At 34.1% G+C, this 14,275-nt stretch overlaps 1 protein-coding gene across 6 annotated transcripts in view; it reads right to left on the bottom strand.

The window, feature by feature from the left end:
• Window positions 1-681: 681 nt before the first annotated feature.
• The window catches only part of CDH19 (cadherin 19), a 115,784-nt gene continuing 102,190 nt past the window's right edge, over window positions 682-14,275 (bottom strand). For all 6 annotated transcript variants that reach the window (XM_064705769.1, XM_064705772.1, XM_064705771.1 and 3 more), the window contains exons 10-12: window positions 6,019-6,136; window positions 3,908-4,159; window positions 682-2,162 (exon numbers count right to left, since the gene is read on the bottom strand). In XM_064705769.1, coding sequence (XP_064561839.1) covers window positions 1,660-2,162; window positions 3,908-4,159; window positions 6,019-6,136 — 873 coding nt within the window. In that variant the 3' untranslated portion in view covers window positions 682-1,659. The remainder of the gene's footprint in view (window positions 2,163-3,907; window positions 4,160-6,018; window positions 6,137-14,275) is intronic.

Below are 14,275 nucleotides of genomic sequence, written 5' to 3'. Positions count from 1 at the left end.
CATCTGCCTCTGGTCAGATGGCCACCCTGTCCCTTACCCCCCTACCGACCCAATTTTTCAGCTAGGAATATAATGACTAATATTTCTGTTATTACCAGACCTCACACTAGAAATCTCTCCTGATTTTCAAACACTTCCATGTTTTATTTTTAGGTAACAGGAGTTTAAACTGCACTACATACCTTGGTTTCCTTCAGTGAAGAGCAACTGTAGTAAACATTGCAAAATTTGTTTGTTGGGGCTGGTTTATTTGTTTGCTTCTTCCTTGCATGAGCTTTCCTGAATCTGTAATTCAGTTTCACTTACCTAAAATTTTACTTATAAAAAGAAGGAAAAAACAAAAAGGGAAAATAGAAAGAAATATGTTGCATAATTTGGTTTATCACGATGCCAGATTTTAGGAGATTGAATCAGTTGATTGCAGGATATTATTTCTGTAAGATGAGTACTCATTGAAAGAGAGGTGATTAAAATACAGGTGGGTTGTTTTTTTCAGACAGACCATTTTGAAAACATTTGATGACCTCAGTTGCAAAGTTGCTGCTGGGTAGTGGTTTCAGTAAAGAATTGTTCTGGGATAGTTATATATTTGCTATGGAGTGGCTGGAAAAAAATACAATGTGAAATGAATTTTGAAATCTTACTTGAGTCTTGCAGAATGATTCAGGATCATTTTCAAAGTGGATTAGCATTTAAAGCATTTTATTATCTTATTATCTAATGTCATACATAAAGTTTTATAACCATCAGTTTAGCATTTTAAAGATTCTTAATATTGTTATAATAAAACTGACTACTGCAGATAATTTTATATTCCATAATAAAAAAATAAATCTGTGCTGGTAAATCAGTCATCCTTTAAACTCTTAATAAAAGGAAAAAATGCCTGTATTTGGACAGCATTTTGTTTTAAGTGCAGTAATATATAATGTGGTCGATTGCAGTATTTAAGTTAAATATTGATTCTCTTTCCTATCTTCTTTGTTAAATTAAGTATTGGTTTACACATTTTCCAATAGCTTCATTAAAACTAAAATGGCAGCAAATACTTGCTGATGTCGTAACGTGCTTTAAATTTTCTCACAGGAAAAGACATTTGTTTTAGTTTTATCATCCTAAGAACAATAAATAGATGATCTTGTAAGCACTTTTGACAATGGTATTAGAATATCTAGGGTCTACTTTTTCACAGAATTATATTTATATAATGAAGCATTATACAAACATGCGTGTTTAACTTTGGTTAATGTATGTGTTCAACTGCAACAATATATGTTTGTCAGCTTTGGAAACTGTTTAAAGCTTATGGATGACAGAATGTTTACAACATCCATTTATGGCTTCTGCTCCTCCTTTTATACTAGCAAGATCCAGATTTTCAGTATCCAGAGGAGAATCTAGATATCCAAAGAGGCAAGGTTTGCATGTAAGCCCTTGGATTACGACAAGGTTTTCCAACTATAACCACCATCCCTTCATGTGGTAACACCCCTGGTGTGTTTTATCCTTTCCAGAGGTTCCCACATCCAAAACTTTCCATATTAAATCCCTTGGGCTCTTAGTTCTCCTGTTTAATGTGAGATGACCTCCTTTTTAAAAATCCACAGTTTCATTTGGTTGCTGAGACTTAGGAAAACAAAAGAACAGTTCAAAAAGTGCCTAATCCCCCACAGTTCTGTGGGAAGCATACATGCCTGCAAGCTGCTTAAAGTGAGGTCCCCAGTCTGCAAGGTAGTCATAGCTCTGATCCATGTCTGAGGTGCTTGAACCCAACGAGCTGAGGGATCCTGCCAAGGAGCCAGTCCCCTCAAACGCGTACGTCTGAAGAGAGTCATAGGGAGGAACGCTAGGATCCGTATTTGCTTCTTCCAGCTTTTCTGAAATGAATTGCCTGAAAATTGCGCTGTCTGGGCCAACCTGCAGAGACTGCCTGTAGAGGCTCTGGATTTCAGAGGCCACCTTCTTCCGAGGTTTGTGTGTTCGCATGACAGTGCGTGTCCTCAGTGCTGAAATATCAAAGGCTTCTGTGTCCTCCTCGCCCCCTCCTTCATCGTCATAACTGACAATGTTCTCTCTGAAATCTTCCATCTTCTCTGAAAAGGGAGGCTTCTTGTGCTGCTGCTGCTGCTGCTGCCTTATGGCTACAATTGCCAAAAAGAACACTGACAAAATAAAAAGAAAAGAGAAGGGGCAAGAGAAAAAATTAAGCAGAACTAGATGCTATGAATATGTTTGGAAAGATTTAAAATATCGCTTCTTATCTTAGTATCAAGGTTGTTGAATAGAGAAGCTATCTTAACAAATTTATAGAGCTGTAATTTTTATGCATTTTATGGTTTTGAGATGAGCAATGGGTGTGCTGGAAAATGGCTACAAAGGGACTTATAAAAAAGGCAAATTAAATGGAGCAGTTCTTTTGGTAGATGCAAATTTGAAACTGATAGAAACACAGGTTATGCTTTTTGAAAGTACTTTTTTATCACATAATATGTCAATTTCACATTCAGAATTTAAATTCTTAATCTCTATCCGTCTCTCTGATAAAAGCCCCATCAAGATCAAATAAAAAATGAGACAATGAGCAAGATATACTCCTCACCTGGTTGAATCATTCAGTTCAACAAACTGTGCTGAATGGTGTTCAACTATTTCTGTTGTGCTGATTTTAAAATTTGAAGACTCACTAAATTTTGTGTCATTTTACCATCAAGCCTATGAATCTGATGATCTGATTTCTTTAATATATGAAAAGTTTCTTACATTTTTTGTTAAAGCATTATTTTTTAATCCCACATAATTTCATTTAAACTGAACAATCCCTTTGAATTGGTCTATGACTTTCAAAGAGATTAATTCTTTCAGTTTTAACAATATCTTGCTGCAGTTCTACTTAACAAGTATTTTGTGGACTGTAGTGCTTTTACTCAGAACATGAAATGATACAACTACGAAGAATTACAGCATTTTTCTTAAGAATACGAGGAACCTGAAGCAGTTCTGTTTTCTACCTATTTACAGCTCAGATTTAAATAAGACAACTCTGGAAGTGCAAGGCAAGCCTAGAAAAAACAAATTCATTGTATATTCCCATGTCTTCACTTGGAAACCGGGCCTGGATGTAGGGAAGATGATGCATCATCCCTGGGCTTTTCCATGAAGTTAAGAAACGGCTGGTGTCTAGAATGGCCAGCTTTGAGTTGTTGGTTTGGTTTTGAGTGCTGTTTGCCAGCTGTGCACAACCCTTTACAGAGGTACTAGAAAAACTCCTGAGCATTTGAACCCTTCTCAATCCCAGTTCTCATATCGAGAAATTCCCAAATGTATTGGAGGGTAAGTTGGTGTCTCCTGAGAGGAAAAAGGAGATGTCCAGCATTTGGAGAATAGGCTGTCTAGAGATGAAACCTAAATTGGGAAAGAAACTTCGTGTGTCTAGAACTTTCTGGCTGATGTCAGATTCCCTGTTTCTTTTATTATTCATAATTGATCTCAGTTCTACATTTGCCATTCCTAAGGAAGAATAAGTAGAGTACTAGAGTACTACTTCTTTTAATATATTCATACACTAGCAAATTTTCTTGCATAATGCTGTCTTCAGCTTTACCTGTGATCAATACAGACTTTGGGCTCTGAAATCTTCGTTATTGCACTGCCAGGAGAGTAAAGAGGACCATGACTCAACTACACCTAACTTTTAGGAAATTACATTAGAATTCAAATTTTACTGAAAACTGGGGAAAAGAAGGGATAAATTATAGTTAAGAAAACAGGAAAGAAATTTAACATTTGCCTTATTTCAATTTTTACCAATGGCCCAGTACTTCCAGTCTTCGAGTCAAGGGTCCATCTTTGTTACTTAACCAGCCCTTCTGTAAACGGAAGCAAAGTCATTTTTCTTACTTGTACTTACCAAGGAATATTAATATGCAAGCCAAAGCAGCAACTAAACCCTCTGTGCTGAGACCCAAGGAATACATGAAAGTTCCATATCGGCAGTAGAAGGTGTTAACTTCCGTGTCACAGTCGCAGACAGTGACAGTGAGAGTATTTGTGCTCGTCAGCGGTGGGGTTCCATTATCCTGAATTAAGATTGGCAAGTAGAAAAAAAACTGCTCTTGCCTGCTGAAGCCACTTTTTGCTGTGAAAATTCCAGCTGTGTTATCTAGAAGATAAATTATTATGGTGATATGCATTTATGTATCTTGTAACCACAAGAATAATATTTAGTGCTGACCTATTTAAAAGCAATTGTACTCTGCAAAGCTACACATTAGCAAAAGTTAAAAACATAAAAGCAGGCACTGACATTTGGTGCATATTTTGTCAATTGTGAATAAATTGTATTTAGTTTTGATATATGTACTCCAGGGACAATAATAAGATTTGAGCAAGGAGCTCTGGTTTTAATGTTCAGAGCTAAAGAAGTTAACATCTTTTTCAGTACCTAGCACCTGCTCAGACTAATTAATTGGTTCTTAAAATGGTTCCATGTATCCAGCTGCTACCAAGCCAGAAGTTCACAGATAAAATACAGACAGTTTGTCAATCAAAAAGGTTAAAAAGTGTTTCTAGCAGCACATAGTGAAAACAGGTGGCAAGGGAAAGAAGAAAAAGCAAGAAAAAAGTCCACTAAAATGGTCTTTTATTTATTTCCCTGGCACAAAAACTGGAGCTACCTGGACTTCTACTGCCTAAAATAGCAAAACTATTTAGATGCTTTCACTTTGCTTTGTATTTAAGTATGAGTGTTTAGAAACCTGTTTTGTAAAAAACACAGTAAACAGCTTAAATTCAGGTCCTGCTGCATATCAGTTAGAGTAAGTAACTTAGATTGCTGCAAAACAAAATAGTCCTGTCTACATACATGTATAATGAAAAGAAGAAAAAAGAATCTAGAAATATTTCCATGTCAGAATTTTTTCTCATGGCAGAGTGAAAGACTGCACGTGTGTATATGTAGTAGGGAAAAACTTGTATTGTAGATGTATTTGCACAATACATCTATACAAACAGTCTCCTGAATTTAACTCCCTCACATGTAAGTTGTTCTAGGTTTCTATCATAGTTCAGAAAGTAACTCTGAGATAAAATACTGAAGATCTACAGTCTTTTTTTCTCTTCCTTAGGGCTATCACAATTCAACCAGCCATTTCTGTTGGATGTGGCAGAAAGAGGCAGGATGATATCTTATTGCATCATATTTCAAAAAGTTTTGTTTTCCCCATTAGTAGCCATCAAAAGGAACTGAATGGGTTGTTTTGTGTGAGGGTCTGCTTGGGTTTTGGGCAGAAAGAGGAAAGGTGGGAAAGGCTCATGGCTTGTGCACAATTTGACCTTAATATAATGACTTATCTCTTCCTGGAAGGGAGTGAGAGATGAAGATGGGAACTGAAATTCTTATTGATACATTGACTAACTTTGAAGATAATTGAGAAGTCGTTTGCCATTTAATGTATTTGGAGCTCCCCAAAACTCGTTTCCATTGATTTGTTCCCTTGGCCAGAGCATTCAAATAATTACCATGGTCAATAAGAACGATGTGTACTTTAGCTTAGTCCAACAAAGCTTTATTTTGTAGTCTCAGCAGACTCACATTCCATTCCTAGTTATCTGTGTTTATAATGTTGGTCTTGCTGAATTAATGAAATAATCTTCTTATATCAATATTCTCTTTCTAATGGTCTTATTTCTCAGGCAAATAATTTTAACAAGAAAGTTGGAAATGACCACCATATTCAGCATTAAGAAAATAATTTTTAAGAAATACCAGTGTATTTTTCATCTCAGCTGTTTTGTCTTTCCCTGAAATAAAACTGCCTTTTGTTGTTTACATTAGTCACTTGAAAAGGAAAATACACTCTTTGATACTATTAGGTTATTGTTTTGAAGTGGACCTCAGAACATATTTAATTTTTATGACAAAAATTTGTATTTAAATGGAAAATTTTAAGAAATTAAGAACCTGTTGGAAGCATGCATCTTCCATAGGAGGGTCTTAAAAAGCCGCATGACTGACACTACCTTGATTGTCTTTGACAGTAAAATGTGAGCTGTTTGAGTCCTCCTGAGCCAATGAGAAATAAAAATGGTGACCTTCTGCTGAGTCATCTTGATCCACTGCACTGATGCTTTGAATTAACTGGAAAAATAAGAGAACAAAGTTGTTTAAGAGTAAAAGATTTTCCTTGTCCTTTAAAGCAATAGAAAGGATATAGCAGGTATGTTAAAATTAAACTATTGATGTTGAGGATATGATCCACGAATCTGTATTTAGTGCATAATATGCAAATATTCACCAAACACCCAAATAGGCTTATTGAGACATATTCTGCAAATACTCTGCATTAGGTTTTCATCCATTTGAGACAGGTAGGCATTAAAACCTTGAGAAAATGTAAAATGCTTTCCAGATCTAATGACCAGGAGCAAATAAAGTCTCCATAAATCGTAAAAAATATATATATATAGAATGTTTTGTTCTTTTTTTTTTTAATCCAAGTGAAGAGTATATCATTCTGCATTTGAAGAAATCTTTCTATGCAAAACCCATTCCTTTTGAGTCCACAAACACATGGACATCATTCAACTGGTATATTGTGTCTCCAGTAAGTTACATGCATTGACAAGTTCACATGCTGAATTGTTGATTCTGGATATTATAACAGATTGATTATGGAATTTCTGGGCTGCTTTTTCTCAAGAAAACAAAATAGCCTTCATTTAGAAATCTGTCAAACCAGAAAGTCATTGCAAGATAAAATAAAAAATAACAGCGTTCAAAAGAATGTTTTTCATCTCTGTAAATAAACAACCACATAGTAAACATAATTAGCAGTATTTCTTTTAAAAAATCTATATTTGTTCTATTTATCAGTAAATATTTAATTATCAGCATATATTAGTGAACATCCTTGCTGATCAGGAGGAAAGCAAACTGCTGGAAGTTGACCAATTTTCAGAAAAGAGAGGGTCAAATTTGAACTTCAGCTTGATTTTATCAGTAATCTCATGCTCTGTACGTATTTGAACACAAGAACTTGAACCCTCAACTTTTCTCAAAGCACAGATCACCTGAATGATACAATCAGGGCTTTGAGTCAGTGGAAGTGGCTACTTCTGGTCTCCCTCTGTGCCTTTGACAACTCTTTTCTGGTTAGATCCTTTTTTAAAGATCTAGAACTTCATCACACATTCTTTTTCTTTTCAAGCAAGCCAAGTGTGATGAAATCATCACAGGAAAGTGCAAAATGTGGCTTACACACCAAAAGCTTTGTATTCTTAACACTGTTCCCTCTTCATATGTAAAAGTTTTTTTCAAATCTATATTTTCTCTCTATTGAAACATGAGGACCCTTGAGGTTTATAGTTTGTGTTTGTTGGGTTTTTTTTGGGTTTTTTTTTATTGCCATTAATGAGAGGAATATCTTTTCAGTGATGTCATGGTGTACAAGGGAAAGGGATTCTCGAGGGATTTTTTTTTCTTTCCTTAGAACTAACAAAATAGCTGAGGTGATGCAAATACAGGCAGAAAAATGCAGGTCAAGAAATCAGTGAGGATAAACTGACAGCTAACATTTCCTTGACTACCACAGGCGTCATTTTTATAAGAAAATGTAATTCCCAGAATATGCTCAACACAAACAGAAATAAGGTACAAAGTTTAATATCCAGTCTAAACTGCAAAGAAGGACACATTTTATAATATTTTGCCATTGACCTCAAAAAAAAACTAAAAGAGACCATACTGGCTTTTCTTGAAAATTTGTGGGCTACATTTCACAGATGAGGATGTGTCTTGGTATGAATGTACACCTGTCCTTAAAATTCAGGGTCTGTTAAGGTATACTAATTATGCAGAATAAAATAATTATCCACAAAGACATCTTGGCCACATTTACTTTGTTTTGTTTTAAACCAAACTGTTTTGGTTTTACTTTAGTTACTTGGTAGAGAAAAATTACCTACCTACAAACTAAAAAAATTTATGAATTATTTTCATAAATTGAAAATAAATGAATGATTTTCATTCAACAAGGTATTACCAATATCTTTTGAAAACATATTTTTAAGAATACATAATGTTTGAAGATCATGAAATTAGAGCAGTTGTGCATTAGATACTGTTTTGCTATCTCATTATTGACTTCCAAATTGTACATATGGAATTTATTTGGCTCTGCACATTTAATCTATATCTGATTCAATCAATAAAATACTAAGGAGAATGTGGCTAACTGAAAAAAAACCCAGTCTAACTTCCCTTGCCTTGATCTGCGCTGTCCCATTCTGCACAAGATTCCTGTGGTCGTTCTAGTTATATAGACATATATAGATACATATATAGATATATGCCTTTAAGGATTCACCTTAGCAGCAGGGGAAGATTTGGAATGTAAGCACAGGGCAAATCCTTATTGTTTACTTCTTGCTGTAGCTCTTCTATTAAGATTCAACAAAGCCCACGTTAGTCTACAAAATATGCAGAGAGCAATAAATGCCTCTGATTTTACTGACTGGGAAGGAAAAATCACTCAGAGTGAAATAAATTCCTTCTTTTATTTCTGATTTCCTAGGTTTCTGTACATCTGACCTAGGAGATCCTAGCTTTGTACCAGGGGAACAGGCATCACATTCTCAAAAACTGCAATTACTGCTTGCCTGTTAAGGCTTACGCAACTCCTATATTTTAGCGTATAAATAAAGAAATTATAGTGGATGAATTGCTGCTTTTGCAAGGTTATGTCAGTTGTTGTGTTGACATGGCTGAAATTTATTTGCTTTAAAAATTCTTATTTCAAGTCTCATGAATATAGAAGCTTTAAAGGTCCAGAGGTTCATTTTAAAAATGGATATTTCTTTAAAACAGAGATTAACTCACATGATTCTTTTTGAAAAAACTAATTTAAATTTCTGATGGCTTTTGAGAACTTAAAGAATGCAGTGAAATATCTCAGTGCACTAGCAGAGAAGAAAGCTTTCACAAGATAAGCAACCAGAAGCACAGATGGGAAACAGGAAGATGCTCATTTTAGGCCTAAATGGAGGTGAAGGTTTAAAATCTGAACATTGGACAAAATTCCCCTGTGAAGACTTGTGGTAACTATAAATGGCAAGAACAGGGGAATATAAGGCATGGTAAATCAGTTGTGAGTGATCTATCTGAACAAAAATTCCCAACCTGCAAACTGAAAGAGGAAGAAATTCCTTATACACATGCCAGCCCAGGTTGTCAGAATGTCATCTTGTAAACAAATTATTTTTTTTATTGTATTTATTCATCTTGGAAATAAATACTTGTGGATTATGGAATAGTTGACTGCCAGGTAAGCTTGATAAAACTTAATTGGAAATTTATTTCCTGAACTCCAAATGGTCTTTATTGGAATTATGGAGAGGTCCAAAAGGAAAGGTCAAATCTTCTTTGTTGCAGTCCTTTCTGCTTCTATTGGCTTTCAACCAAGATACATTTAAGGCATAAATTATCTCTCTGAACAACAGTACTCCTAATTTTGATGCTAGAGAACTTTGAATGTAGAATTTTGAGTCCTTTATGTGTTAGTCTTACCAATTCCATTCGAGAAATGGAGGGAAGTACAAACATTTACCACCTCTGTCTTTCCACTTCAGTTTCTCTGTTTTGTTTTCCACAAAACATCCTTCGATAGGAGTTCTGCTGTGGATTATAAATTGAAGGAGACCTAATCACCCATTTTTTAGAGAGTACAGGACTGATTTTGTTTAAATTGGCAGAAGTCTTATAAGCAGTAAGATATTTCTCATTCTCATAAAATTTACTGATCATCAGAGTTCAGAGCAGGTAAAAGATTAAAGTGTTGATAACTAGTAAGCAGTACATATTCCAGGTAGACCTTTTACTTCAAGAGCCAGGTTCTCCTGTTGACTGCTTCTGTTTTGAAAAGCAAATTGGGACAGTATTCAAATGATTTATCTGGGTCTATTTTAAACGTTTCTGCTCAACTATAAATAAAATTGTGTACTTATCTGCAAAGACTTAACAATTAAAAAGCTCATGCTGTGACACTGAGGTGCTTTTTATATGTTTGCTCACATATGCTAATAAAATTCTCCCACCTGTGCCATTCTGCTAAGAGATAATGTCGTTGAACCATGGCCCACATAAAACAGAAAAAGGAATTTTCCATGAGTCACTGTGGCTCCTGTTTCAAAACATCACGTGTTACACTCAGTGCATCTGCACGTATAGCTCAGTGTAAGAGTCTGTTTTATTATACATTGCTTTCACAGCTCCATCATGTTTTTACACTCTAAAGGATGCATTCATTGTTGAGGGTTTTTTAAACTTTTTATTTTCTTATCGTTACTGCTCAAATGCTTTTTGTAAATGTTGAAGAAAACATGCAATATGAAATAATAAACAGTCTTAACTCTCACTTTCATTTCTGTGCTAGGAAAAACAATTTTGCATCATGATTTGCTAGAAAGGATCTGTTTTAGCAAACTACTCATTTTTGGATTTAATCATATGCTCAGAGAATTTGTTTAAAGATTTCCTCTCTTTTCTTCTGTCAACATTTCATTATGTAGAGAAGTAATAGGAAATGAGTACTTTTCACTTACACTGTAACTGATTATTATTTTATTATGTGCGAAGTACTGAGTAAATAAATTTGGTTTTTTTCTTATCTGACTCAAAGTTCCTGCATACTCAATCACATTTTTGAATCTAATAAAAATTGCTATGCAAGCTTTAATATCAAAATCACTTCATATGTGATCTCCAAATTAAAGGAACTCAGAATTACCAGAATAAATATGCATTAGAGATGACAGATTAATTCAGAATATAGGTAGTTCAGTATAGTTTATCTTCAGCTGAAATCAGCTTTCTCTCTGATAGGAAGAAAGATCAATATTCACAAAAGGGCTGAAATTACCATGCATAGATACACTATGGATGGTCAGCTTGCTCACATATAAGTATTTTGATACAGTTTACATTATTACAGTTTACAATCTTTCAAGCTGCATCATCCAGATGAGTTAATTTATTAATATCTTGGAAATTAGGCTTTTTTTTTTTGAGATTCATTCTTGATGAGATGTCTCTAGTGCTACCTTTGGGGTGGATTTGGTCATCTTGGTGTTTTAACTATTTGTAAAGCATATTTCCTTGGAAGTTCAAAGGTTTGTACTTACTTTACACACCCCTACATGGTAAATATAAACAATTAATAGAACATTGTAGTCATCATTTACTGTGTTTACATGCAGTTATTAAGTCAAAAAGTCTAATCAAAAGGTAATCACAGGTTTGAATGCCTTAATAATACTGTTCTATTTTATCTGATGATAACTATAGCTGTAGTGGAACAGAAGACTGTTTAACAGTGCAATTTTCATGTTCAATTCATTTGGAAAACAGCTCATAGAATGGTGGTGGTGCAGTGAAAGTGTTTTTCAACATTTTAAAGAAAACTTGAGTTGTGGTGTAGCATACAGCTGACTTCTGTATTATAGGACAGTACTAAACGATAACATTAAATGGATAGTGAAAATTCCATTCAAGATGTCTAATAAACATGATGAATGCATTCAGTATGATGCCAAAAACACCTATCTATCTTCTTTATACCCATTTTTATTGTCAAATTTGGATTATAGGCCCACAGACTGAAATCTAATCCTTTTGTTTGAATAACTTTTGGAGGCTAAGCTAAACATAGCTGCAATTCGCACAAAAACACCATGCAGGGGCTTGAAGGTCAGCACTTAGTCAATAAAAGCAGACCAAGAATTTTGGTGGTCTTTCAGAAAATCCAAAACTACAAAGCAAGCTCTCTCATCTAGATGAAGTTAATAATAACTGTGTCTGAGTCTGGATAATTAGAAAAACTATTAATTTTACTCATAGTGTATTTTATATTCTATATCACAAATCAGTATACTTTTAGGCTATGTAAAAATAACTTAATTGTAACCTCACTCTCCATTACTTTTATAGCTAACCAGGCTGACACCAAGATAAAGACTAGATTGAATTAAACAATTAAACATTCATTTATTAGTGGTATCTTTTCCTCCACAGTGCCTTTCCTTCATTTTCCCCTAAACACTGTAAACTCATGCAGTGAGTAAACTCATGCAATGAGACACAGTTCAGATCAGGGTAAGAAGTGAATTGCAGAAGTGCAGAACATCTCTGAAAACATCTCTCAGCACAGTGATTCCAGCTAAAAGGGTAGACAGGTGTGATAGTGTATCTACACAATCTTTAATCTGAACTTAACATGTAAGCAGATTCCATAGCTGCTTGAAATTGATTGCAGAAACATTGTTAAGATAAAAAGGTATGTAATATCCTGGATAAGTCCTTTAATTGCTTAAGCTAATTCTTCTGAAATGTAAATTTTATTATTCATTGGACAACCAGGCCACCTATAAAATCACATTTGAATCTTGGTTTCTTGCTGAGAAAAAAAAAATTCTGTGAGTAAAAAATAAAAAAAAAAGTTAACACCAAATAAGATACATCAGCTAAGAATTCTGTTTTAATCTTAAACACTGAATAAAATATCATAAACTCTGACTGTGATAATTATGCATTTCAGTAGCATTTTTCTGTTGTTCTTCCTAAGATAATTTGTTAATGAGAAAATTATTTATCATTACTGCTGCAGTCTCAACAGGCTAAACTAAAGATGCCTGTGATTCTCAAAAACCTATAACAATGAAAATAAAAAACATTAACATTCTACTTGTCTGTAAGGTGAGAAAAATATCACATTCAACCCTCATTCATATATTGCAATGTGAAAGAATTATTCAGTTTACTATACTTAAAGAATTTATTAGTATTGTTAACACTGCTATTCTTTGCAGAACAGTTTTATCCAGTTATTCTCAAAATATTTAATATATATGTATGTAATTGATATTGAAAAGTAGCTATTGATAGTTTAGCATACAGATTTTATTTATCAGTAGGCGACTATGGAATACTAAAAACCTTGAGAAATTAATCACCTGGGTTTTTATCTTGGAGGCAAGTCTAAAACATGGATAACAAATATCCATGTTATAAGCATCCATATTTAATTAATGGTGTCTTGAAGCCAAGGAGCATGAAATGCAGTTGATTTAATGCCTGCACCTTTATCTGTCAAAGAGATACCCCAAGACCAATAGAAATGGCTTACTCCAAATACCTCCTAAACAGAGGTAACCTTTGCAGACAGGAAGATTTCCAAATGCAGAACAAACAAAGTAGTTTCTGATAGAGAAATATATAAATGGATGCAAAAGGCCATAAAGAGATCATTTGAGCAACTGGAAAAGTTTTCTTTAACTGCAGAGTAATTGAGGTCAAAATAAACCAAAATGGCATAAAAAGAGAGATTGTTTGACTGAAGAACCAACACAAAAAACCATTTGAACAGAACCATCACATATGTCCTAAAGGTCTTTTTTTTAATGCCCAAATAATGCTTTAGAGTGGTGGAAGAACATATAGATGATTTTCCTTTTAAAGACCTTTTTTTGTTTGGTTGGGTATTTTTTGATGTTGTTGTTTATGTCATATATATTTCTTTAAAAATATCCAAACCCACCAACCAAAAAAAAAAAAAAGCCTACCCCTAAAAAAATTTTTTTTGAACATCCTGGATTTTTTTTTTTACAGGAGGAAAATGGAAAGACAGCAGTGTAACTGGGAATTGGGGTAGCTGACTGATGATACACCATTCATGTGGATATCAAGCAGGAAATGGAAAATAACCTCCTGGGAAGGATGTTAAATATAACAATAAATTAAGCTGCCAGCTAGGGAAGGTGTAGTGAGGGCAATGTCTTAAACATTTTAAGACTTGCGCTGAACTAGTTGGGATTTGAATTCAGTTCACAGTAAAATATTTCTACCTGAAGAACACAATGTATCTGGTTTGAAATTGGTCTAGGTCTGGTTCTTATGTTGTTGCTGAAGTTACCAGCCACAGGTTTTTCAACTGTGACCCTAACATGAAATCAATTTGTGTCCTATATTTTTTCAGAAGTTTTTGCCTAAATAAAGAAGTTTATTACTTTTTTTTAAAACACAAACAAGACATACAGATTTTCTTTTAAAGGGGGAAAAAATACACACCATCGTACAGAAATTTAAATTTTGTATTATGCATATATCAACAGAACTAACTTTGGAAATAGAAAAAATGCAGTCTGTACTCACAGAACTGAAAGAATCAATGCTAAACATCTCAGAACAAATCTTCATTGTAGTGAGAAAAATGATGGGTAACTACTT

This window comes from Zonotrichia leucophrys, chromosome 2, assembly GCF_028769735.1.
Source record: "Zonotrichia leucophrys gambelii isolate GWCS_2022_RI chromosome 2, RI_Zleu_2.0, whole genome shotgun sequence".
NCBI lineage: Eukaryota > Metazoa > Chordata > Aves > Passeriformes > Passerellidae > Zonotrichia > Zonotrichia leucophrys.
This window is presented reverse-complemented; position numbering and strand designations above follow the sequence as displayed.